The sequence below is a fragment of the Leucoraja erinacea genome, chromosome 8 (genome assembly GCF_028641065.1).
Source record: "Leucoraja erinacea ecotype New England chromosome 8, Leri_hhj_1, whole genome shotgun sequence".
NCBI lineage: Eukaryota > Metazoa > Chordata > Chondrichthyes > Rajiformes > Rajidae > Leucoraja > Leucoraja erinaceus.
The window spans coordinates 26,478,618-26,504,613 of record NC_073384.1 but is presented as its reverse complement, the minus strand read 5'-3'; the positions used below and the strand labels follow the sequence as shown (position 1 = coordinate 26,504,613).

The window sequence follows — 25,996 nt, the reverse complement described above, 5'->3', positions numbered from 1 at the left end:
GAGGATAGGGCCACGATATGCCTCGAACAAGGATTGTTCGACGTACCCTACAAAGAGGCAGGCATAGCTAGGGCCCATGCTCGTGCCCATAGCTATGCCTTGTATTTGGAAGAAATGGGAGGAGTCAAACGAGGAATCAAAGTTATTAGTGGGTAAGGACCAGCTATGCTAGGTAGAGGAGAATAGTAGCTCATCTGCCTTAATTATTTAAATATCCCCAGTATTAGGGTCTTAGGTGAGCAATGTTGAGAAGACCTCATTGTTCGGGTGTCAGGCGTAGGACTCCTCAAGTGGATACTCTATTCCACGCCCTATCATGTGAAAAGATTATCAACAGACAGGGAAAGATTCAAGGATGTGCTCAAATGTTTCTTTGAAACATTGCAATGTTCTACTGATTTCTGGTTATCTTTAGCTCAAAGCTTCTCAAATGGAAGAAGAAATGTTCAACGTGTTGTTGAGAACTATGATTCCATTTGTCAGGAGTAAACAGAAGCCTTTTCTTCAGCAGCGGAAATAGCACATCACCTCTAAAACTACCCACCTGATTAGGCATCAAATGCCTTATCTGTGAAAGAGCGTGCTGTTTCCACATTTGCTTCATTAAACTACCTCAAAAGCCACAAACACAGATAGAAAGCAAGTCATTCTTAAAACAGGGACAGCCTAGTTTGAGGATAACAATTTACATATGCATTAGTTTTGTGTATTCATCGTGTAATGTCCATTCCACATTTAAGGAGAGCCACTGTTCTTACTGAGCATCTTATTCTAAGTTAGACACAAAAAGTTGGAGTAACTCAGCAGGACAGGCAGCATCTCTGGAGAGAAGGAATGGGTGATGTTTCCAGTCAGGACCCTTCTTCAGAACCAATATTCTATCAATCAATCAGACCAATATTCTAAGTGTTTCAGAAGGAACTGCAGATGCTGGAAAATCGAAGGTCTGAAGAAGGGTTTCGGCCTGAAACATTGCCTATTTCCTTCGCTCCATGGATGCTGCTGCACCCGCTGAGTTTCTCCAGCATTTTTATGTACCTCCAATATTCTAAGTATTGGGATTTGGAAATTCCCTGGAACTTAGGGTTTTTTTTTCATTTTTCATGGTATTTGATGCTGTACAGTAATTGTTTAAGAAGGCTCAGATCTTGGATTGTAATTTTCTCCCATCAGTCTGCAGTTCTTCTCCCAGTTTCTGCTTACCTGAATTAGCAAATGGTTGCAGTCATTCAGGGCATTTTGGGGACTTGGTCAGCCTGGTCATTCTCACGTGTGAATCCAGGTAATCACCCAAATTCACCCTGTTCCAGGTGTGCCCAGCTCAATCTTGGCATTCATATCATGCTCTTGTCTGGGTTTCCATCACACCCTGTATGTTTCTTCATCAATTTAGATTAGAAGAAATGATACTTTTTTTAAAAAAGTGTAATTAAATCTGCAAAAATAATTTATTGAGAAACCTGTTAACGCCATGAGGAAACAGGCCGTTAGTGTGTGCAACATGACTATAATTTCTTAGGTGTTGTCGTTATTTTTAGGTGTGCGAGTGGTTGCACAGCAACAACAGGAGTTTAAAGCTTGAAGATAGTGCCACAGAACTAGATCTGAAGCGACCTGCACTACGTACGTATGTTCAGAATCTGGTGAAGCAGTACATGAAGGTGCCAGTGACTGATGGTAAGAGACTTATTTATATTTTTCATGTGACTAACACGATCCACGCGTGAATTCATCAGAACTGTATCACTTTCCAATTGCTTAATTAAAAAATGATCATCTCTCATTTTATATTTCTCCATGGCCCTGCCCCTTTCCATGCCAGAGGTTCTGAAACCCTGCATTGATCCCATTCTGATTTATCATGCTCTATCTCCGCCACGGTGGCGCAGCGTTAGAGTTGTTGCCTTACAACGCCAGAGACCCAGGTTCGATCTTGACTACGGGTGCTTATCTGTGCGGAGTTTGTAAGTTCTCCCCGTGACCTGCATGAGTTTTCTCCAAGCTCTTTGGTTTCCTCCCACACTCCAAAGACGCACAGGGTTGGAGGTTAATTGGCTTGGTATAAATGTAAATTGTCCCGAGTGTGTGTAGGGTTGTGTTAATGTACGGGGATCGTTGGTTGGTGCGGACTCGGTGGGACGAAGGGCCTTTTTCCGCGCTGTATCTCTAAACTAAACTAAACTAAATTTCCTATGAGGCTTATCAAAAAAATCGATATTTTCATCTGTACAATTATTTAGCTCTGGCATTCCTTCAAGAAATCTGTTACGATGGTATTTAAAAGCTTTTGTCTTTGCCTGAGATTTTAGCTCCGTTCCATTACTTCTTACTTTGCCTCGTTCAGCATTTGCCTGATTATTTTTCTGTTGAATGCCTTGGGATGCTCTGCAATATCTAAGAAACTGTACAAAGCTATTTTTAAACATTCAAATATACTTCAATTTTCTTTCAGGCTAGATGGCATTTTTCAATCGAGGTAACCTGCAGTATATATGAGTATCTCATAGTGTAAACGAGCCCTGAAAAAGGGGGGTGTTTTATTTTTCCTACATATATGTTTCAGTTCAGAAAAAGACTGATATTAACTTGAATTGTAACATATGGGTTCCTCAATGAGCGACACTCTCACCTACGAGTCAGTAAATTCAAGTTCTGATCTGGCGACTTGACCACAATGGCCAGGTTGACACCCATTGTATTACTGAGAGGGCTGGAATGGTGTAGAGCTCCATCTTTCAGATGTGACATTAAACCAAAGCACATCAGGTCATTGAGTAAAACAAAGATCACATAAATCTGCATCAAAGAAGAGCAGCAACTTTAGTATACTGGCTAATTATCTCTCATCATTACCAAAATTAGATCAAATGGTCATTGGTGCATTACTCGTTGACTGTTTAATGCAGTCATTAAGTAATGACAGCGTGAAACTGTTTACTGTTCAACTAACTGTTTGTGGTAACTTGCTATGCAGAATATGGCTTCGGCACTTTCTACATTACAATCATAAATACTCTTCAAAAGAATTTTCATCAACTGTCAGGTACTTCAGGATGTCCTGAGATTACGAAGAAGGGTCTCGACCCGAAACAGCACCCATTCCTTCTCTCCAGAGATGCTGCTTGTCCCACGGAGTTACTCCAGCTTTTTGTGTCTACCTTAATTGTAAAAAATGCAATCTGTTCCACCTTGAAGCTGCACAAATGGAATGTCTCTTTATCTGGATGATCCTGTTTCTTCTCCATAGGAGAAATAACCTGTCCTCACCACCACCACTCCGCCACTACCCGCTACTTTACCTTGGATTAAATGAACGATTGTGCAGAATTGTGGGCGAGTGCATTTCTCTGAAATTTTGAGCCATTGTAATAGTGATCTTCAAAATTGTAAGACTGATGTTACCTGGAAAACACGACTGCAGAAATATTTGTCGTCCAATAATAGACAATAAATTTAATGCCCTTCTGCTGTGCTTTCTTAATAACTAGGAGAAAAGGGCAGTTATTTGCCAGACCTGTTTGAAGCCCAGCTTGTTGCTCGGATGATTCTCCTCGCAGCAGATGTGGAAGAGCAACATTGCACTGAAGGGTAATGTCTGTTATTCTAAATGTATGTGTTTAGCTATTTTAAGTGCACATCAAAAGCAAAATTGGTTTCTATAATATTGCCATGTTCATATAAAATTCTTGGTGTGTTAACATGAGTGTGAAAAAGTAATACTAGACATTAATTAATGCATTCAAGTGCTTGTTCTCTTGGTGATAAATTGTGAAATTAATTGCACAGAACATTTGTAACTTTTCAGTCCCAAATACCTGCATAAGGTGTAAATGTATCCATCCAGAATGGAGATGATTGGGTAATTCTTATGCCAACCAGGCTGTTGATTGAATTTTCTCATTGCATTTTCTTGAGAAATTATCCTAGTTTTATCGCGAGGTTGCAGTTGTTTCTGTTTGCTTTGTCTGCAGATTGTCTGTGTGTATAGATTTTATTTTGATGTTCATTAAGCTATTTGCTGCGATTTATGGGATTATGGAAGAATAAATTCTCATCAACTCCTCGCAGATTCCACCACTCACGTACACACTAGGGCCAATTTATAGTGGCCCATACATCTTTGCATATGGGAGGAAAGTGGAGCAGTCTTTGGAAACTGGAGACAGGGAGAACATGCAGACAGCATAGGAGATCAAGACTGACCCGGAGGTTGTTGAACCTGTGATGCAGCAACTCATTGCACCACTTGTCATTCTAATTTGGTATTCCTTTATTTTACTATGTTTTCTACTGGGAAGAGTTACGCTATTCACGATGGATAGAATGTATTTGAGCACCTGTATTACATTGGCACAGTCTGCATATGAGGCATGTTTGAGACGTCGTGTCATTGAAAGATCCTGGAGGCAATGATATGGGTGGAAAATCAAATTCCTGCAGCTGAATATGGATGGGAAAAATGTGCTAGTGAGTGAACCAACCTAACAATGTTCCCATGCTCTTCTAGGACTGACAATAGAAAGTGCACATTTGAGTCTCTGTTTGTTCAAAGGCAAGTGTGGTAAAAATGTTTTCTCTGAAAAGTATTCTGCATCTGTTTTTTCTTTTTAATTTTAGTGTTATAGATGGCAGGGATCAGAATGCCTTGGTTTGCTTCCTACAACCCCTTCTGAATGCCTTAACAAAGTTGAATACTCATGCTTACCTACCTTTACTGAAAGCAGACAAGAGCTTACAGCTATTGTTGAAACTGTTAGAGATGTCCGTACCAAAGCACAATGCAACAACTTCAGAAGGTTAGTCAACCCTTAAAAAAATCTAGTAGCATACTAGCAGATTTGGCACTTCTGTACATTAAAAGTAACATTTTCCTTATAGTTTTGTTTCCCCCACCCCCTTAACCCCTAACCCTTCCCCTATCCTTCCCCTCCTCGGCCCTGCTTGGTTTGCTTTTGTGTGCAACTGCAATTCCACAATGTCAAGTGATCAGAATGCATGGAGCCATTTATTTTTCAATCTGCTGGCAATCCAAGTGGCGGACATTGGTGCAAAACAATGTTCCAGTAGATTTTTCCCCCCAATTTGGTCAATTTGAATGTTTGACTTATTTGATGCCGTTTCACATAAATCATGGTGGAATTTACTGAGCTCTTAAGGGATGACAAAGTATTTAACAGTATCTTCAGCAGCCTGCACTGAATGTTGCCCAAGCTTTGCGCTTTGTCCCCTAGATATTTTTTAATACATCCAACCTGCAACAGATATCAGAAGCTGGCTGGGAACAATGTTAGAAGAGGCCAAATGCTCCCATGTAAGCAGTGGCATATTTTCAGTAGCTGATTAATATGTTTCCAATACTGTGACATTTCATTGACAATACCCCAGAGCCATTGCTTCTTCTGGGAGCTGGCTATGTTCTTTAAAATTCACAAATTATTTTATTATCAGCTACACACCACTTAGATACATGAATTGTGGACAGGAGATAATATAATTATGACAGTGTAATTTTTCATTCATTCATATTGCATTTTTATATGAAACCGGATATCTGTCCTTTTCCCTTTGATATTTAGGCAGGCAAAAGTATTAATGAAGCAAGGATGGATAACAATAATGGTTTCTATTTTTACTCATGGTTTCCGTATTTGGTTTAGTTAAATCGTGGATGGAATTATTCCTGCACTGAAACAGATTGCATTATTTAAAGATACCATACTGTAATTTCTGTTTTCTTTACAAGAGTTCAAATGTGGTGAAAAGTTACCAGATACAAGAAATGTGCTTCTTTTATACTCCTGCGCTATTTGAATTGCAGAAAAAATAGTGTGAGGAACAGCTGTGAATGTTCACTTGCCGACTGCTGAAGGTTGAATGTTCCTATTCAGATTCAAAGTAAGCTTACAGAACAAAGAAATTAAAATTGTGCTTTAATGTGTCTGCTTTTGTTTTGTCAAGGTAGCCCAATTAATTTACCCCGAATGTCTAAATTAGAGTACGTTATCTTGTTTATTTTGGCATATATCTTTCAATTCATTTTTCCTCCCTTGCTCACTGATTCCTGCAACATCTCTCTTTCCAACTGTTCTTCCCCACTTCCCCAATAATTGTGTTATACACTACCTAGGAGAGAAAGTCCAATTGCATTCTCTTTTTAAGCATTGTTTATTGGAACTTTGGGAAGCTTGCTGTGAAATTCAATCAAAGCTGTTTGTTCATCATCAAGTAGACTTAAACAGATGGCAATTTGCAGTGTTTTAATCAACCGAGGCACAGTTATAACATCTCCTTGGATCAAATGCAAAATCCTGCTCAAAGATTGCAATGCTCTTTTTATGGGGTACTGTAGTATTGTTGTTAAGTTACGAGGGTAGCAGCCAGAGCTCTGAACTATTGATCTGAAATGTGGGTTTGAATTCTACCGAGGCAGCTGTGGGAATTGAATTAAAATAATTGAAAACCTGGAACTTCAGCAAAATCAGGCTGACCTCAATAATATAAATCATGGGCCTTCTAGATTCTAGCAAAAGCCATCCGCTTTGTCAGTCTCCTTCAGGGAAGATAATCTGCCATTGTTAACTGATCAGGTGATTCAAGATCCATCAAAGTGGTTGACTGTTAACCACTTCTTCAATTCAGAGACAATAATTGCTGGCATGGCTGTGACATCCACATTCCTTGAAGTAACAATGAAAAAATTAGTTTAATTGGCCAGATAACAGTTGATCATTTGTGCCTATATTTAGTTATTTGGGACATGTTCTCTTGCCAGTCCTGTGTTGATGGAGCAATGGCAATGTCCCTTCCCCACTGCTATCTGCTTCCTACAGGATGTACATTTTGTGGAATACAACTATAAATCTCCATGTTGTACTTTCAGTGAAAATATTTAAGCAGTGTGCTGTGTTAGAGATGTCATCTTATTTTACATACATTATTTACTAAATTACTGATCTGTACGTAAAATAACAAAATAATTTACAATTATTGAACAGAATAGTGAATTTTCTCAAGCACAGTCTTGTGCTGTTCCCATTGTGTTTCACCCCGTTTCATTTTGATTGCTATATTTAACATATGCACATCAGGGAGCAGTAGAGAACAAGCATTTAAATGTGCTAAATGAGTACATCTTGTGGTGACGTGATGAAAGCTTCTGTTAGACTCCTGAACAATTAAAAATGCAATGCTTTCATGGAAGTATTTTTAGTAAACAGTTAGCGTGGGTTAAAACCATCACTCGTATCACCGAGCAAGGAGTTGTCACTTACCACTGTTACTGACTTTTATATATATTTTTGGGTGTATGCTTTCGGTAGCCATATCTAACAAAATTCCAATCATCTTCATAAAAAAATGTTATTCACGCAGCATCAATGTTTTATGGAACCATAAGAGAGGGAAAAAAGTCAGAGCTAATTTCTAATCTTATGATTATGCTCCCTTGTTTTGTGTTATATGTCCTGAGGAAATAGTTCTTTATTAAAGGAATTTGTTGGGGAAATGCAAACAAGCATGTTGCTGCTTGATGTTCAAGTGTATGAATAAACAATCAACAGTCTGAAGATGGGTCTCGACCCACAACATCGCCTGTTTCCTTCGCTCCATAGATGCTGTCTCACCCGCTGAGTTTCTCCAGCATTTTTGTCTAACTACAACCTCAACTCACATTTAAATAGTGTTGTCAGTATAGTTAAAAAGTCCATAGGTGTTTCACAAGAGCATGTTGAGAGAATATTTGATGCCAGGCAACATAAATAGATTGGGACAGACCTCATATTCAGGCATTACAATGTGAGGAGTGAATAGTACAAGAACACCATGACAACATTTACTTATGAGTAACATTTACAATTACACGAAGAAAAACAGTTTGAAGTTAGGGATGAAGGAATAACACATGGCACTGAGGTCAAATAAATGTGTCCACTACGGCAGAAACCCACAAATTATGGGCCTCTCTGTTCGCATCATAGACAAATTTATTGTTGCAAAACTTACCTTTGCAAGAACAGATCTAGAACAGTTTTGCAAGAACAGATCAAGAACATAAAATATGCGTTCCTGATGACTTCAGAAAAGGTTCACAAATGTAAGTATGTTTTTCAAATGGTGAGATGTTTAAATTCATAACTCTACAGTTCATTCAGCTTTTCAAATAAATAACTACCCCTGCAAAATAAAAGTTTGAAAATAAAATAGAATTGTAAGTTTAATTAAGCAAACCACTTAAGTAAATCACTAGCTTTCAACATGGGTACTGGAATAAGAGATGGTGGGTTTCTTAAATGTGTATATTTTAATGCTAGGAGCATTGTAAGAAAGGTGGATGAACTTAGAGCCTGGATTGACACCTGGAAGTATGATGTTGTGGCGATCAGTGAAACATGGTTGCAGGAGGGCTGTGATTATAGACCGCAAATGGGGAGCGAGTATTGAAAGAGCAAATATGTAGGGAGGCTATTTGGGGTGGAAGGAGATTGCAGATATTAGTAGTAAGCACAAGGTAGTGATTGTGGGAGATTTCAATTTTCCACACATAGACTGGGAAACACATTCTGTAAATGGGCTGGATGGGTTGGAATTTGTAAAATGTGTGCAGGATAGTTTTTTGCAGCAATACATAGAAGTACCTACTAGAGAAGGGGCGGTGCTGGACCTCCTGTTAGGAAATGAGATGGGTCAGGTGGCAGAGGTATGCGTTGGGGAACAGTTCGGGACCAGTGATCACAATACCATTAGTTTCAATATAATTATGGAGAGGGTCAGAACTGGACCTAGGGTTGAGATTTTTGATTGGAGAAAGGCTAACTTTGAGGAGATGCAAAAGGATTTAAAAGGAGTAAATTGGGACAGTTTGTTTTATGGGAAAGATATGGAAGATAAATGGAGGACATTTAAAGGTGAAATTTTAAGAGTACAGAATCTTTATGTCCCTGTTCGGTTGAAATGAAATAGTAAAAATTTGAAAGAGCCATGGTTTTCAAGGGAAATTGGACACTTGGTTCGGAAAAAGAGAGAGATCTACAATAATTATAGGCAGCATGGAGTAAATGAGGTGCTTGAGGAGTATAAAGAATGTAAAAAGAATCTTAATAAAGAAATTAGAAAAGCTAAAAGAAGATACGAGGTTGCTTTGGCAAGTAAGGTGAAAGTAAATCCAAAGGGTTTCTACAGATATATTAATAGCAAAAGGATAATGAGGGATAAAGTTGGTCCATTAGAGAGTCAGAGTGGACAGCTATCTGCAGAGCCAAAAGAGATGGGGGTGATATTGAACAATTTTTTTTCTTCGGTATTCACCAAGGAGAAGGATATTGAATTATGTGAGATAAAGGAAACAAGTAGAGTAGCTATGGAAACTATGAGGATCAAAGAAGAGGAAGTTCTGACACTTTTGAGAAATATAAAAGTGGATAAGTCTCCAGGTCCAGACAGGATATTCCCTAGGACATTGAGGGAAGTTAGTGTAGAAATAGCAGGGGCTATGACAGAAATATTTCAAATGTCATTAGAAACGGGAATAGTGCCGGAGGATTGGCGTACTGCACATGTTGTTCCATAGTTTAAAAAGGGGTCTAAGAGTAAACCTAGCAATTATAGACCTGCTAGTTTGACGTCAGTGGTGGGCAAATTAATGGAAAGAATACTAAGAGATAATATATATAAGCATCTGAATAAACAGGGTCTGATTAGGAACAGTCAACATGGATTTGTGCCTGGAAGGTCATGTTTAACTAATCTTCTCGAATTTTTTAGAGATTACTCGGGAAATTGATGAGGGTAAAGCAGTGGATGTTGTATATATGGACTTCAGTAAGGCCTTTGACAAGGTTCCTCACGAAAGGTTGGTTAAGAAGGTTCAATGGTTGGGTATTAATGGTGGAGTAGCAAGATGGATTCAACAGTGGCTGAATGGGAGATGCCAGAGAATAATGGTGGATGGTTGTTTGTCAGGTTGGAGGCCAGTGACTAGTGGGGTGCCACAGGGATCTGTGTTGGGTCCACTGTTGTTTGTCATGTACATCAATGATCTGGATGATGGTGTGGTAAATTGGATTAGTAAGTATGCAGATGATACTAAGATAGGTGGGGTTGTGGATAATGAAGTAGATTTTCAAAGTCTACAGAGAGATTTATGCCAGTTGGAAGAGTGGGCTGAAAGATGGCAGATGGAGTTTAATGCTGATAAGTGTGAGGTGCTACATCTTGGCAGGACAAATCAAAATAGGACGTACATGGTAAATGGTAGGGAATTGAAGAATGCAGGTGAACAGAGGGATCTGGGAATAACTGTGCACAGTTCCCTGAAAGTGGAATCTCATGTAGATAGGGTGGTAAAGAAAGCTTTCCGTGTGCTGGCCTTTATAAATCAGAGCATTGAGTATAGAAGTTGGGATGTAATGTTAAAATTGTACAAGGCATTGGTGAGGCCAATTTTGGAGTATGGTGTACAATTTTGGTCGCCTAATTATAGGAAGGATGTCAACAAAATAGAGAGAGTACAGAGGAGATTTACTAGAATGTTGCTTGGATTTCAGCAACTAAGTTACAGAGAAAGGTTGAACAAGTTAGGGCTTTATTCTTTGGAGCGCAGAAGGTTAAGGGAGGACTTGATAGAGGTCTTTAAAATGATGAGAGGGATAGACAGAGTTGACGTGGATAAGCTTTTCCCACTGAGAGTAGGGAAGATTCAAACAAGGGGACATGACTTGAGAATTAAGGGACAGAAGTTTAGGGGTAACATGAGGGGGAACTTCTTTACTCAGAGAGTGGTGGCTGTGTGGAATGAGCTTCTAGTGAAGGTGGTGGAGGCAGGTTTGTTTTTTATCATTTAAAAATAAATTGGATAGTTATATGGACGGGAAAGGAATGGAGGGTTATGGTCTGAATGCAGGTATATGGGACTAGGGGAGAATACGTGTTCGGCACGGACAAGAAAGGTCGAGATGGCCTGTTTCCGTGCTGTAATTGTTATATGGTTGTTATATGGTTATAGTCACGTGGATTCTGAAGTCTAGTTGACTCCCTCAGTGGTAAACTTTTAGTGATTGACCATGCAATCGATGAACATAAGATTGTCAACATTAACGTGGAGGCCTTTTTGTTAAACCTGCGATGAGTGGAGTGGCATATATAATTTTCTTACATTTTTTTTGGACTGTCATTTCAAAAGCTTTCCTCTCCAATGCAAATGATAAATCAAGCCACTCACAATGCAAGTTTGGTTTTGTAAAGGGAATTTTAACTTTCAACAAATCCACATTAGTTGTTGCATACTTCTTTTAGAGTGGGCTTGTGGGCAAGGTCTTTTGCAAAATAGGCCTTGCTGAGCTTAGTGGGGAACCTTGCCATGAAGTTGAGGACTGGTTTTATGGGCTGAGATGGCACCAGAATAACACCAAGGTGAGCATAATCATTGGTGGCAGCGATTGTTTCTGTATTGCTGCTAGCATTCCATGTAGGATAAATAAATTACCCACAATTTATTTTGTAAACACTTTAGGTTAAACACTTAGTTAATCTCGTGTTAAGAGCAATAAAAAATAAATGGAATTGAACAGTTGATGTAAATTTCCAAATGTGTCCAGTCACATAATTATTTGCATCAACTAAAACAGGGAAATATAACAGTGAAAATATCACAGTTGCTTTCTCTATTGTTATAAAGAACAAATTTTCATTAACAAGTCATCTCTTACTACCTAAAAGGCTTTACATTGCCTACAGGATGTAACTATCTGCTGTTTGGTCTGATTAGTCTCTGTTATCTGTATAATTTGCAACCAATCTGAAAGCAATGTAAAATCTTCCACTCCTACCAATATGTTTCCTATACAGTCATCTTGTGTTTTTACTTCTTTACTGGTTATTTTTAATAACTTTTTAAGATGAATATTATTGTCTGGTTTATGTAAAGTCTGTGATGCAGGTCAGTCGATCCTGTGCCTTGTAAATCCCAATTTCAGTTGTCATTGGGCAGTTTTAAGCCAGTTTTCAGTCTGTATTAAATATTAGACCAAGTGCAGACCCGTTGGGTCTGATCCCCCAACGTGCGGTTGTGGGGGGGGGGGAGGCGGCATGCAGCATCACACACACTAACTATCCCCCCCCGCACTCACGCTAATTACCCCCCTTGATATTATATTAATATTATTAATTTGCTCCTTTTACCCCATAACCACCCTATCTACTGACACATAGCCCCCAACTTGCAGTCACATCTAGAGAGGGGAGGGGGGGGGGGGGGGGGGTAGAGAGTGAGGGCAGAGAGAGGAGGGGCAGAGTCACAGAGAGAGGGGCAAGAGGGAGAGGGGGTGGCGAGGAGGAGAAGAGGGAGGGTGGGTGAGAGGGGAAAGATGGGGGTGGAGGGGAGGAGAGAGAGAAGGTGTGAGAGAGGGGGGGAGAGGTGAGGGGGGGGAGAGGTGAAGGGAGGGGGAGAGGTGAGGGGAGGGGGAGAGGTGGGGAGCAGGGAGGGTGGAGGGAAGGGGGTAGGGGGGTGTGGAGGGGAGGGGGGTTTAAGGGAGGGTCGGTGGGGGAGGGGAGAAAAAGAGGGGGAGAGGAGAGGGGGGGAGAGGAGAGGGGGGGAGAGGAGAGGGGGGGAGAGGAGAGGGGGAGAGAGTGGGGGGAGAGGGAGAGTGGGGGGGGGGGGAGGGGAGGGGGGGGGGGAGGAGAGAGGGGGAGGGGAGAGGGAGGAGAGGGGAGAGGGGGGTAGTGGGATCCCCCTGCCGCCATAATGAATTTTGTAAAATCATTAATATCTCTGTCATTTTTCATCGACTGGAAAAATCCTCGGCACACATGTGGCAGAGGGGGGCTCTGAGCGAGGTGGCCAAAAATGACGTCCGTAGGTGGCTGCGTTCTCTCGGAAACCGCAGCACAGATCGCCAAAGCCGGTCAAGAACAGACTTTTAGTAATATAGATAGATAGTGACGTAATAGTTAACAAAGGACAAGAAGGATGTGAATAGCAATTCTCAGCTGCTTTAAAAATAACATTTGTCACAGCTAGTCTTCACATGAGTTAAATTATAAGTTTTTACTTGGAGCTGGCTCTTTTACTTGCCTTCCTTTGATTTGCCAAACTCTATTCCAATTCAAAAAATGCTTGTCATTAAACCATTTTGCAGGAGGGCGGGTCTCTTTTCCTTGACCATTTGTTTTGGTTATTAATCAGTAAACTGTGTGATTTTGCAGTATACAATTAGCAATTGCAATAACTTAATTACATGTATTTACACTTCCAAGTAATTGATGGTACCTAATATTTATGGAGGATGTCATAATTGCAAATATAAATTTACGTGAACCCTCTCCTTCCACTCTCTTCATCGCCTTCTCATTCCATCCTTTCCATTCTCCTAGCCTTCCTCCCATCAGACTACAGACACAAAACCCTCTCCGCCAGCTTCCTACCCACTTTCTGGCCTTCACTGTGCTTCTTTTTCTTGTGCCACCATCAACATGAACTTTTCATGTGAGCCTTTGTGGTTGTGAACCTACATCCAATTCAGCAAACTGAGTATTAAAATGTATTGAAATACAATATCATCCATAAAATGATATTGCATTCCCTCTCTCTCCATCCACACCCTAGTCCTCGTGCTAATTTCACCATTTATATATCTTCGTTATCACCTCGTTCCCAGACAACAATGGACCATTGTGGACTCCACCTTTCCTGAGTCGTCGATGCAGGCTCTGCTTTGTTCTATACCTTCCCATACCTGTGTCCCCCTCTCTGACTCTTAGTCTGATGAAGGGCCTCGACCCGAAACGTCACCTATTCCTTTTCTCCAGAGATGCTGCCGAATCCTCTGAGTTACGCCAGCTTTTTGTGTCTGTCTTCATCCACAAGAAAAATCGAATTATTTATTTAAAGAAACATTGATCTGTCTTTGTTTGACATTCATTTATTCTTTATTGTGCGCTGTGGGTTTATATTTTGAATAGTTTTATATTGAGCATTGCCAATTATATTTGAAATTAGTTCTGCAGCTGCCATGGAGGGATTCAAACACTTCCATTAGTGTGGTGATATAACTGCTACCATGTCCCTCACCTTTGCTGCTCTATTTTCATTTGGGCTCAATTCCAAGTTCTGTGCATGTTCCTCAGGGGTATATTTTAATATTAATTTGTTATATGCACTGACACATGATTGCATTCCATTTATTATAAGTCTCCTGTTGACAAACTCAACCTCAAAGCAACAACATGTTTTTAAATGAATTTCATTGAAATGCAATGATAGGTGTTTTAGAATTGTGTATTTAGAAAACTTGGGGTTAATGCCTTGAAGATCTGCCTCAGGAACTGCTTTTCTGCACCCAACATTAATAGGTTGCTGTCAAGCATTGTGCAATATGAGGTTGACACTGATTATTTGCTTCAAGATTTGTGATGTTTTGCAATTTAGTGGACATGTTCCTAATTATTAATCTATGTTTCTCTTTTTATTTTGCTGTCGGGCCGTTGCTAACTTACAGGAGCAAACCATTTTTACGAAGTAGATAATTTGTGTAAACCATTTGTTCTCTTTGTCTACAGGTAGGATCCTGAATGTTCTGCAAGAATGCATCATGTCTTCAGTGGAGCAAGTTTTGGAGTACGCACTCAGGAGGTTGACAAGTGAATTACAAACTGTAAGTATGACTAATTTGGTTAAATCTATTCTAGTTAAAAATCTGCTTGGTTCAAATAACTCTGTTTATACAGAAGTGAAATACTATTTCCAATACAGCAACAACTGGTGTCATGCATTACTTAAATGGAAATCTAATAACATTGGTTCTTTTAATATATACCATTGAATTGGATTTTCCTTGATGCTCGCTATTTTGCATGGTGGCCGCCAGCAAGTCGTATGCTGCAATTTTTATTCACTTCATTTACAGGATCTGAGCATTAATGCCCATTGTTATTACCTTTGAGAGAGTTATAGTGAGTCACTGCCTTAAACCACTGCAGTCCTTCATCTGGAGGTTCGTATACAATGCTGTTTAGTAAGATCAGCAACGATGATATGTTGGTCCTAAAGGCAGGCCCATATGAAGCTTTTCAAAAAGGGGGATGGCATGACAGGATTACAAAAATTTTATGTGAAACTAGACCAAGTGCAGACTCGTTGGGTCTGTTCCCCCAACGCGCGGTTGCGGGGGGGAGGCATGCAGCGTCACACACACTAACCACCCCCACACACACACTAACCCCCCCCCGCACAAACGCTAACTACCCCCCTTGATATTATATTAATATTATTAATTTGCTCCTTTTACTGCATAACCGCCCTATCCACTGATGCATAGCCCCCAACTCGCAGGCGCGTCTAGAGAGGGAGGGGGTGGCGGGGGAGGTAGAGAGTGAGGGCAGAGAGAGAAGTGGGAGAAACAGAGAGAGAGGGGCAGAGACAGAAGGGCAAAAGACAGAGGGAGGGGAGGAGGCGAGGGAGGGCGGGTGAGGGGGGGAGTGGAGGAGGGGAGAGAGAGATGGGAGGGGAGGGAGAGGGGAGGAGAGAGAGAGAGAGGGGGGCTGAGAGGGAGGGAAGGGAAGGGGGGATAGGGGGGGAGGAAGGGGGGAGAGGTGGGGGAAAGGGAGGGGGAGGGGGGGAGGGGGGTGGAGGATAGGGGAGGAGGTGCACGGTGGGGGTAGGGGTGATGGGGAGGGTGTGGAGGGGGGGGGGAGGGGGGGAGGAGGTTTAGGGGAGGGAAGGGGGGTGGGGAGAGGAAAGGGGAAGAGAGAGAGAGAGGAAGGGGGAAGAGAGAGAGAGGAGGAAGAGAGGGAGAGAGAAAGGGGGAGAGAGAGAGGGGGGAGAGAAAAGTGAGAGAGAGAGAGGGAGAGATGGAGGGAGAGAGAGAGAGGGAGAGAGTGGGGGGGAGAGGGGGGGGAGAGGGGAGAGAGAGAGAAGGGAAAGAGAAGAGAGGGGGAGAGGGAGAGGGAGAGAGAGAATGGGGAGAGAGAGGGGGAGGGGGGAGAGGGAGAGAGGAGCGGAGAGAGGGGGAGAGGGGGAGAGAGAGAGGAGGGGAGAGAGGAGAGAGAGTGGCGGGGCAGCAGCTCGGGGGTCCTGAGCGAGGCACGGAGCAATCCGAGGACCAAAGATCCTATGGTGAGCTATAGGCTCTTTGCTGAGGACAGCCAAAAGCAGTGGAGGACTGGCCGATTATGGCTTCCACCAGCGTTACAGATGATCGGGCCGAGGACACGGACACGGAGAGGAGGTCGTTCCCTGTGACTGGTAGAGAGAAGAGGGGATGGAGGAGAGGGGAGGAGGTGAGAAGAGGGGGGGGGGGGGGGGGGGGGGGGGAGAGGGGAGCCGGGCAAGTGTGTGGGCTGCGAAAAGCGGGAGAGGGACAGAACCGGCTGACTCTCTGTAAACCCACAGCTGGACTGAGCGGGCGGGCGGTGGAGGGGAGGTGCGTGGCTTCACAAGCTGCAAGGGCAGCACGGAGAAACTTCTTCAGCGCGTGAGCACCGCTGTCCTTGGGATCTGCAGAACAAAGATCCGATAGCTGAGCGGAGTTGTAGGATCTTTGCTGCAGAACTTTCTCGTTCTTTCTGCGCCTTTTGAAGAACGGGAGGGGGGTGGGTGGGGTCTTGGAAAACACATGGAAAACTGTGCATGCGCGTTGACAGCTGTATTAATCCAGAGCGGCGGGGCCACGAGGAAAGGCATTGTGAGGTCAGCAGCTGGGCAACCGTTATATTTTAAAAAATGACAGTTTGGTGATAAATTTTAGTAAATATCTCGGGAAATAATTGACCAAATTTATAGAGGAGTGGATTTTTTAAATCATAAGGAGAATTTCTACCAGAAGATGTAAAAATTTCACTGTTATTGTAACGTCAGCAGGTGGGCAGCGGTCAGATTAAAAAAAAAGGTCAGATTGGTCAACAATTTTAATAAAAAAGTCAGGAAAATAATGTACCAAATGTACAGAGGAGTGGATTTCTAATAAATTAATTACTGAAATATGTAAAAATCTCCCCGTTTCGGCATCTGGTTTACGAGGAGATACGTTACAAAGGCAAAATGACACAAAATACTGAACTCAGTGGGACAGGCAGTATCTCTGGATAGAAGGAATGGGTGACGTTTCTGGTCGAGAAGGGTCTGAAGAAGGGTCTCGACCTAAAACTTCATCCATTCCTTCTATCCAGAGATGGTGCCTGTCCGCTGAGTTATTCCAGCATTTTGTGTCTATCTTCGGTGTCAACCAGCATCTGCAGTTCCTTCCTACACATCAGTCTCAAGCTGAATGTGCAGTTAATGATCTACTGTCCCTATGAACTCAGAGTAACTTTGTTAGGATAGTTTAAATATGATGAACATGAATTTGTTTCTATTAAGGGAACTGAATGGTGAATGTAAACTTCTCCAGTATTTCTACAAACCTATTGTGTCCAGAATGTCCAGATAGGTATATGGACGGGAAAGGAATGGAGGGTTATGATCTGAGTGCAGGTAGATGGGACTAGGGGAAACTAAGTGTTCGGCGCAGACTTGAAGGGCCGAGATGGCTTGTTTCCGTGCTGTAATTGTTATATGGTTTATATAATGTTATTTCAAGGAAAATTGCTGACTTTATAAGGATAAAGCAATTCCACAAAAGGAAATATTCCGTTGAGAATTATCGGTGCTAAGAAAGATCCATTTAATCAGACATTACAAATTTAATTAACAAGGCACGAGTATAAGCAAGGTGTGTTAATTCTTTTGTAAAAGCAAAATTAAGTATTTTTTGCAGCTATTATGTGTGATAAATGCAGATTTTGAGTAACCTGATACGTATAACGAGATACATTTAGATTTTTGGCTGACAGGAATATGTGTATTTTAAAATTACAAAAAATTTGATTAAAAAAAGTCAATTAAAATTGACAAACTATCCTTTCACTTTATCGATTGCCATTTTAGTTGATATTTACAGTATGTTTTGGAGAAAAACAGATGACCTCTTTGTTGACACAAAAATAAATATGATTCAGTCATTCCTTAGGTTCAAAATGAAGCAAATAAACATCCAACATGTTGAATGTATATCAGTTTTTAAATAAAAACAAATTCCAAAATACTGCTGAGTTTCTTGAGTTTCTTTTTGTGCTGTGTAGACATTGGAAGCAGATTAGGAAATTGTCAAAATTATGAATTAATCTCTTACCTGTTAATTTGTAGTGAAATTGCAAATGTTTGCAAAATGAGATGCTGCCATTTCTGTTATGAGTTGAAAATGGAATGCTGTGTCTGTCGTCATAAGATATTTTGGACCAGATTTCATATTTCATATTTCCTGACAACCCAGAAGGCTTTCCACCCACACTCGCTACAATAGTTCTTAAAGTAATCCACCCAATTCATCTCCCCACATTTGCCTGCTTCCAATTATCTCACACATATCCATGAACGCCTCCTGATTATCCTGCTACCTGACTAAACTAGGAACAATTTATAGAGGCAGCCAACAGTCTTTAGGGTGTGGGAGGAAAGTGAGGCACCAGGGGAATCCCAAGTGGTCACAGGGAGAACGTGCAGACTCCACACAAATATGAACTGAGTTAAGAAATGATTTGGGTTACTGGAGCAGTGAGACAGTTTTATTACCTGACGCACCGCTTTGTGATTACTAATTATTGTAGGTTATTCTGGTCATAGTCATACCACATGGAAATAGGCCCTTTGGCCCAACTCGTCCATGATGACCAAGATGTTTAGTTTAGTTTAGATTAGAGATACAGCACAGAAACAGGCCCTTCATTATAATAATAATAATAATCTTTATTGTCATTGTATAAGACAATTACATTTTGTTGGAGCAGTCCTCCAGCTGCACAGGAATATGAGTATAAAAATACGTTTAAAAAAGAACTATTAAAAAATTAAACTATAAACATATAGGAGTATGGGCGGGGGTGTGTGAGAGAGGGGGGGGGGGGAATCAGTGTGGGAGGGGGATAGAGTTCAGTAGTGTCACAGCTCTATGGTAGAAGCTGTTTTTTAGTCTTGTCGTGCGGGCGCTCAGTGTCCTGTATCGTCTTCCTGAGGGCAGGGGGGGTGAAGAGGCAGTGTCCAGGGTGTGTGCTGTCTCTAATGATGCCCTTGACCCTCCGGATGCAGTGGGTCCGGTAGATGTCCTCCAGTCTGGGGAGCTGGGTGCCAGTGATCCTCTCAGCAGTCTTAATGATGCGTTGGAGAGCTTTCCTGTTCTCTGCGGTGCAGCCAGAGTACCATACTGTGATGCAGTATGTGAGAACTGACTCGATGGCTGACCCGTAGAAGCTCACCAGCAGCTGTTGTGGGAGACGTGCCCTCTTCAAGCACCTCAGGAAGTGAAGCCTTTGAAGTAGCAATGTTACAAAATTTTGAGATTTAAAAAATCAAGTCTGCAATTTATCCTATCAGATAAAGCATAACAATAAGTTTAATTTGACACCTAATTCACTTTCATATCTCAAGTAATAAAAAAGTTGTGGCCATTTTCATGCTCGGAAATTAGCATCTTGCTCCCTATTGATTTTCTATGGACATAACAAAAAAGCTGTGATCGAGGACAGTCAAAAGCCCATAACCTTCTTAAAAATTAAGAGAACTGAATGAAATTTTCAGTTATCATAGATTGAACCATTCTGAAACAAATATAAAATAATCTTACTTGGAGGACCTGAAATTAAAGCATATAATTAGTTAGTTACCCAATTGTAGCTAATTTCAAACTTCAATTACTAGATCTAAACATCTATCCATTTCTTAATTAATGATTAACATTTTTAAATAGCCTAAGTGTCCAAATAACATTCACAAATAATTCACAATAAAACATGATTTTAAAATCTCATTTACATCAATTTATATGCCAAATGGAAGGAATTTAGTGTTCAATTGCTGTAAATTAAAGTCAATTAAAATCGGCTTTCTAGTGGGTTCCTGTGGAACGCGCTGGTTTAGAACGTTCACATTGCGCTGGATTTGTGCCCTCAAATGCCCAGAAAAATACTGCGGGATATAAAGAGCCCAAAATGAACTATTCGCTATAGAAAACTTTATATACAGGGTTCTTAAGAAGCCCCTTTTAATGTAAAAATAAGGTACATACCTTTAATTGTTTGCTTTATAAAACCCTGGGGCTGCGAGAGGTTGCGGGTTGAGAGAGTGATTTTTAAACTACTATAACTATTATACAAGGCCATAAAAACTAATAATACCTTTTGCGACGGGGTCTTTCAGCGATTTTCCGTTAATGATTAACTAGGCTGAACATTTTCGATTGCAACAGCCTAGTAAAAATCGCGTTTAAACCCGCCCCCTCTAAACAGCACCAAAATCGCGCACATGGGGCTGGGACAGATTCTCAATGACGATTCAGGTAGGTTTTGTAACATACCTATTTGAAGTCCTTTCTTGGCCGTCGCCGTGATGTTGACGGTCCAGATCAGGTCGTGGCTGATGTTGACCCCGAGGTACCTGATGTTCTGCACAGCCTCCACTGTCTCGCCGTTAATGGTGATGGGCTGATGGATGAAGGTCTTCGGTCTCCTCCTGAAGTCCAGGATCATCTCCTTTGTTTTTGCTGCGTTGAGGATCAGGTTGTTCTCACGGCTCCAGCTCACCAGGTTCTCTACCTCTGTCCTGTAGGCGGCCTTGTTGCTACTCGTGATCCTGCCTACCACGATGGTGTCATCTGCAAACTTTAATATGGTGTTGGCCTCGTGGGTGGGTTTGCAGTCAAGAGTGTAGAGGGAGAAGAGGAAGGGGCTCAACACACAGCCCTGTGGTGCACCGATGTTCAGGGTGATGCTGGAGGAGACCTGCCTCCCCATGCGCACAGTCTGTGGTCGGCCGGTGAGAAAGTCCAGGACCCAGCTGCTCAGGTGTGTGTTGAGGCCCAGGTGGTCCAGCTTGGTGACTAGTTTATGGGGGGGGGGGATGGTGTTAAAGGCGGAGCTATAATCTATGAATAGCATCCGCACATAACTGTCCCGCTGGTCAAGGTGTGTCAGGGTGAAGTGGAGGGCCAGTGACATTGCGTCCTCCGTCGACCTGTTTGCCCTATAGGCAAATTGGTGGTGGTCTAAGGAGGGGGGGATGCTGTTCTTCAAGTGTCCCAGTACCAGACGTTCGAAGCACTTCATCACCACCGGTGTCAGCGCCACTGGCCGATAGTCGTTGAGGGACCTGATGGCTGATTGTTTTGGCACAGGGATGATTGTGGCTGTCTTGAGGCATGTTGGGACGGAGGCCTGCAGCAGGGAGGTATTAAACAGGTCCGTGAGCACCGCAGTCAGCTCCCCTGCGCAGTGCTTCAGAACCCGCCCTGGTACTCCGTCAGATCCGGTGGCCTTGTTGGGGTTGATGTGCTGCAGGGTCCATCTCACGTCGTGGGGGCTCAGAGTCAGCACCGGTGGTGAGGGTCCCTGCGGTCCCTGCTGTGCCCGTATGTTGTGACTGCTGTCGGCGCAATCAAACCTGGCAAAAAAACAGTTCAGGTCGTCAGGGAGGGATGAGCTTTGTGCGTGTGTGGAGCTGTTGTAGCCGGTGATGGTTCTGATGCCCTGCCACATGCGTCGAGAGTCTGAGCTGTTAAAATGCTTTAAAATGCAGGGTGCTTTGCTTCCCTGATGCCCTTCCTCAAACTGGACCTTGCTGTTCTGTAGGCCTCTGCATCACCTGAGTGGAAAGCTGCATCCCGGGCCTTCAGCAGACCAGTTACAGCGCCATTCATCCATGGCTTATGGTTGGGGAGTGTCAGTATTGTCCTCTGTGTGGTGACACTGTTCATACAGAAGGTGATGTAATCCAATACTGATGAGGTGTAGGTGTTGAGGTCTGTGTGGTTGTTGTGAGTGGCAGCCTGTTTAAAGATGTCCCAATCAGTGTACTCAAAGCAGTTCTGTAGCCTGTCCATGGCTCCTTCTGGCCAGACCATGATGGTGCGAACTGTTGGCTTTGTCCTTGCAATGAGGGGTCTGTATGCAGGTGTTAAGTACAGACTGATGTGATCGGATCGGCCAAGATGGGGGCAGGGGGACGCTTTGTAGCCCTTGGCAATGTTGCAGTAGACCTGGTCCAAGATATTGTTTCCTCTGGTCGGAAAATCAATAAACTGGTGAAATGTTGGCATTACAGTCTTCAGCTTGGCGTGATTGAAGTCTCCTGCTATTAAAAACACGCCGTCTGGGTGGTTGTTTTCCAGCTGGTGGATAGCATCATGCAGACTAGCCAGTGCTAGCTTAGCGTTAGCTTGCGGTGGTATGTAAACAGCAGTGAGGAACACCACTGTAAACTCCCTTGGCAGATAAAACGGTCTGCATTTCACTGTAATAAACTCCAAGTCCGGGGAGCAAAAAGTCTCAACAATGTCAGTGGTGGTGCACCATGAGTTACACACATATATGCACACACCACCGCCTTTATCCTTACCGGAGTCAGCTGTTCCTTCTGCTCGATAAACAGTCCGGCCTGCTAGCTCAATAGCAGCGTCAGGGATGTTCAGATTCAGCCAGGTTTCGATGAAGAAGAAAGCACAGCTATTTATCCTGTTTGAGTGAAGCCTCAGTCTGAGTTCGTCGATCTTGTTGACAATGGACTGGGCATTCGCTATAAACCGGCTGGGCAAAGCTGGTCGGTCCGGTGAGCTCCTCAGCCTAGCGTGGATGCCGGCCCGCTTGCCCCTCTTTTGCTTCCTCTCCCGTCTCCAGTCCCCGTCTGCCCCGCTTGCTGCTTCGGCTCATTATCCAGGCAGGCACCGCTGCGCGGAACAGCTCCTCCGATATAGCAGGGAGGGGGTGGAATGTAGTTTGTACTCTGAATATTCAAGATGTGCAGTCGGTTATAAGTTATGTTCGTTCCCATTTGAAGGGAAAGGCTCACAGTGCAGAAAGTAAACATTAAAAAAAACACGAAAAACACTAAAAACCGGCAACTAGAGGGAGAGCTCCGAGCCGCTGCGTCTGTGCACGCCGCCATTCATCCGATCAAGTCCACACCGACCAGCGATCCATGCACACTAACCCTATCCTACACACACTGGTCACAATTTACACTTACACTAAGCCAATTAACCTACTCTTTTGGAGTGAGGGAGGAATCCGAAGATCTCAAAAACCCATGCGCTCATGGGGAGAACGAACAAACTCCGGACAGACAGCACCCGTAGGTAGGATCGCACCCGGGTCTTCGGCGCTGTAAGGCAGCAACTCTACCGCTGTGTCACCATGGCTGCCCTATTGCATGTTGGTCCCATTTACTTGTGTTTGATCCACATCCCTCAAACGTTTTCGATCAATGTACCTTTCCAAATGTCTTTTAAATGTTGTTATGGTGCCTGCTCAGCCACTTCCTCTGGCAGCTCATCCCATATATGTAGCACCCTCCATATGAAAATATTATCCCTCAGTTTCCTATTAAATGTTTCCCCTCCCACCTTAAACCTATGCCCTCTGGGTCTTGATTCCCCACTGTGGGTAAAAGACTGTGTGTTCACCCTATCTATTCCCCTCATAATTTTATACACCTTTGCAATATCACCTCTCAGTTTCCAGCACCTTAAAGAATAAAATTTAACCTACCCAACGTCTCCATGAATCTCAGGCACTCGGTTCTGGCGACATCCTCATAAATCTTCTCTGTTCTCTTTTCAATGCAATGGTATCTTTCATATAGCAATGTGACTAAAGCTGAACACAATACTGCAATACTGCCTCACCAACATTTCGTATAACTGTAATCGTAAGACGTAGGAGCAGAATTAGGCCATTTGGCCGATTGAGTCTGCTACGCCATTCACTCATGGCTGATCTATTTTTCCCTCTCAACTCCATTCTCCTGCCTTCTCCTCGTAACCTTTGACGCCCTTACTATCATAATGTCTCAACTTCTATACTCAATTTTCTAACCAGCATGCCAAAAGCCTTCTTCACCCCCCCCCATCTACCTGCCACTATCAGGGAATTATGTACTTGTATTGCTAGATCTTTCTGCTCTACAATACTCCCCAGGACCCTATTATTCATTGTGAAGGTCCTGCCCTTGGTTTCATTTCCCAAAATGCAACACCTCACACTTATCAGTATTAAACTCCATTTGCCATTCCACGGCCTACTTGCCCACCTGATCAATGTCTGGCTGTAATTATTGATAACCTTCTTCACTGTTTACTATACCACCAATTTTAGTGATACCTGCAAACTTACTATACATCCCTTGTACATTCTCATGCAAATCATTCATATAGATGACAAACATCAACAGGCCCAGCATTGATCCCTGAGACCGAGTCGAAGAAGCAACCTCTCACCACCTCTCACTGCTTTCTACCACGAAGCCAATTTTGTATCCAGTTAGCTTGACCTCCCTGGATCCCATGCGATCTAACCTTCCATAGCAGCCAACAATGCAGAACCTTACCAAAATCCCCTACTATGATGACCCTATGAATCTTACAGCTATCTGCAATCTTTCGGCATATTTGTTCCTCTAATTCTTTTTGACTCTTTGTGGCCTATATTACAATCCCAATAACATAATCATCCCTTTTTTTCCCCCTCAGCTCCACCCATATAGCTTCACTGGATGAACCTTCAGTGTTAACTCGGACTACTGCATGATGTTCTCATTAATCAATAAAGCAACTCCCCCTCCTTGTTTACCTCATCTCTGCCCTCTAGTTCTTGATTCCCCTTGGGAAAAAGACTGTGCACATTCACCCCATCTACATCCCTTATGATTTTATACATCCTTCAGTCTCCTACACTCCAAGGATTAAAGCTCCAGCTTGCCCAACCTCTCCCGATAGCTCAGTAATACGGGCCCCAAAGAGTCAACATGAATTAGAGGAACCTCTCCCAATAGCTCAGTTCTTCAAGTCCTGGTGACATCCTTGTAAATCTTTCCTGCACTTTTTCCACCTAATTGGCATCGGTTTGATAAAAGGATGACCAAAACTGAAGACAACACTTCAAGTGCAGCCTTGCCAATGTCTTGTACAACTGCAACCATAAAGTGGCAGGTTCTACACTCAATGCCCTTATTGATGGAAGCCAGCATTTCAAAAGCTGTCTTCACCACCTTGTCCACCTGTGACATGTGGACTATCAGAGGCTATTCTGAGTGGTGTAACTAGGTCTGTAAGATCTGGTCAAATGTTATTTTATTTAGGGTATGTATTAAGTAAAGCTTTATTATTGTTTCATTTTATCAGCCAGCAGTTGCCATATTTGCCCGGGAATAAGGAGCACCCTTCCGTCATTTTTCTAAAATGTGTTTTGTTTATCTTTTATTGAGGTCCTCGATCTTGACAGATGCAACCTGTATCTTGCTGTACTGAGTGAGATGGCAAAGATGCTTTCACTGTTTGGCCCAATGAGGGGGTCCTGGATGTGGCGATTCATCTCTTCCCTGACGCAGGCTTCAATTCGACATCTGCAGGCTGCAAATGATGAGAAGGTACTCTACCCTATTCCAATGTTCACAGTCTAAACTGTCATGTCACCTTCACATATAGTTCCTCCTCCTTCACCTTCGTTCCCCTTGCTTTTCTTTCTATTTTACCTGTAACACCTCTGCTGAATGACCTCTTCTAGTTTTCTGAAGCAATAAATCAAGAATCATACAATACAGTCCATTTGGTCCATCCTGTGTGTGTCAGTTTTTGAAATAGGTTTCTAATTAATCCTATTCTCTGCTTTTCCCTCATATCCACACACATCTTTATCTTTCAGGCGTCTATTTAATTCTCATTTAGAAGTTCTAACTATCTCCTTCTACAACCTCGCCTTTTACATGATAAACTTCAATTCATAACGCAGAATGAAAATTTGGATGAATGGGGTCAGTACTTAAGAGAGAAAAGCACCAATAGAATGTGCTGGACCTTAGAATGGAATCTTCTTCTTTCGAATCTTGTTACAAATGTTGTTACTCGCTGTCATCGTCTGTCCTGAAAAGGACACAAGCTTCCGGCGACTATCAGTGGCATCCATTACTTGTTGCAATAGATGATGGTGA

The 25,996-nt window shown here is 42.5% G+C and overlaps 1 protein-coding gene across 2 annotated transcripts in view; it reads left to right on the top strand.

Annotated features, from left to right (window-relative positions):
* Positions 1-25,996, top strand: part of tarbp1 (TAR (HIV-1) RNA binding protein 1) — a 226,972-nt gene that overhangs the window by 43,480 nt on the left and 157,496 nt on the right. For both annotated transcript variants that reach the window (XM_055639264.1, XM_055639265.1), the window contains exons 10-14: positions 1,539-1,677; positions 3,489-3,588; positions 4,618-4,796; positions 14,551-14,645; positions 25,274-25,435. In XM_055639264.1, the coding sequence (XP_055495239.1) occupies positions 1,539-1,677; positions 3,489-3,588; positions 4,618-4,796; positions 14,551-14,645; positions 25,274-25,435 (675 nt within the window). The remainder of the gene's footprint in view (positions 1-1,538; positions 1,678-3,488; positions 3,589-4,617; positions 4,797-14,550; positions 14,646-25,273; positions 25,436-25,996) is intronic.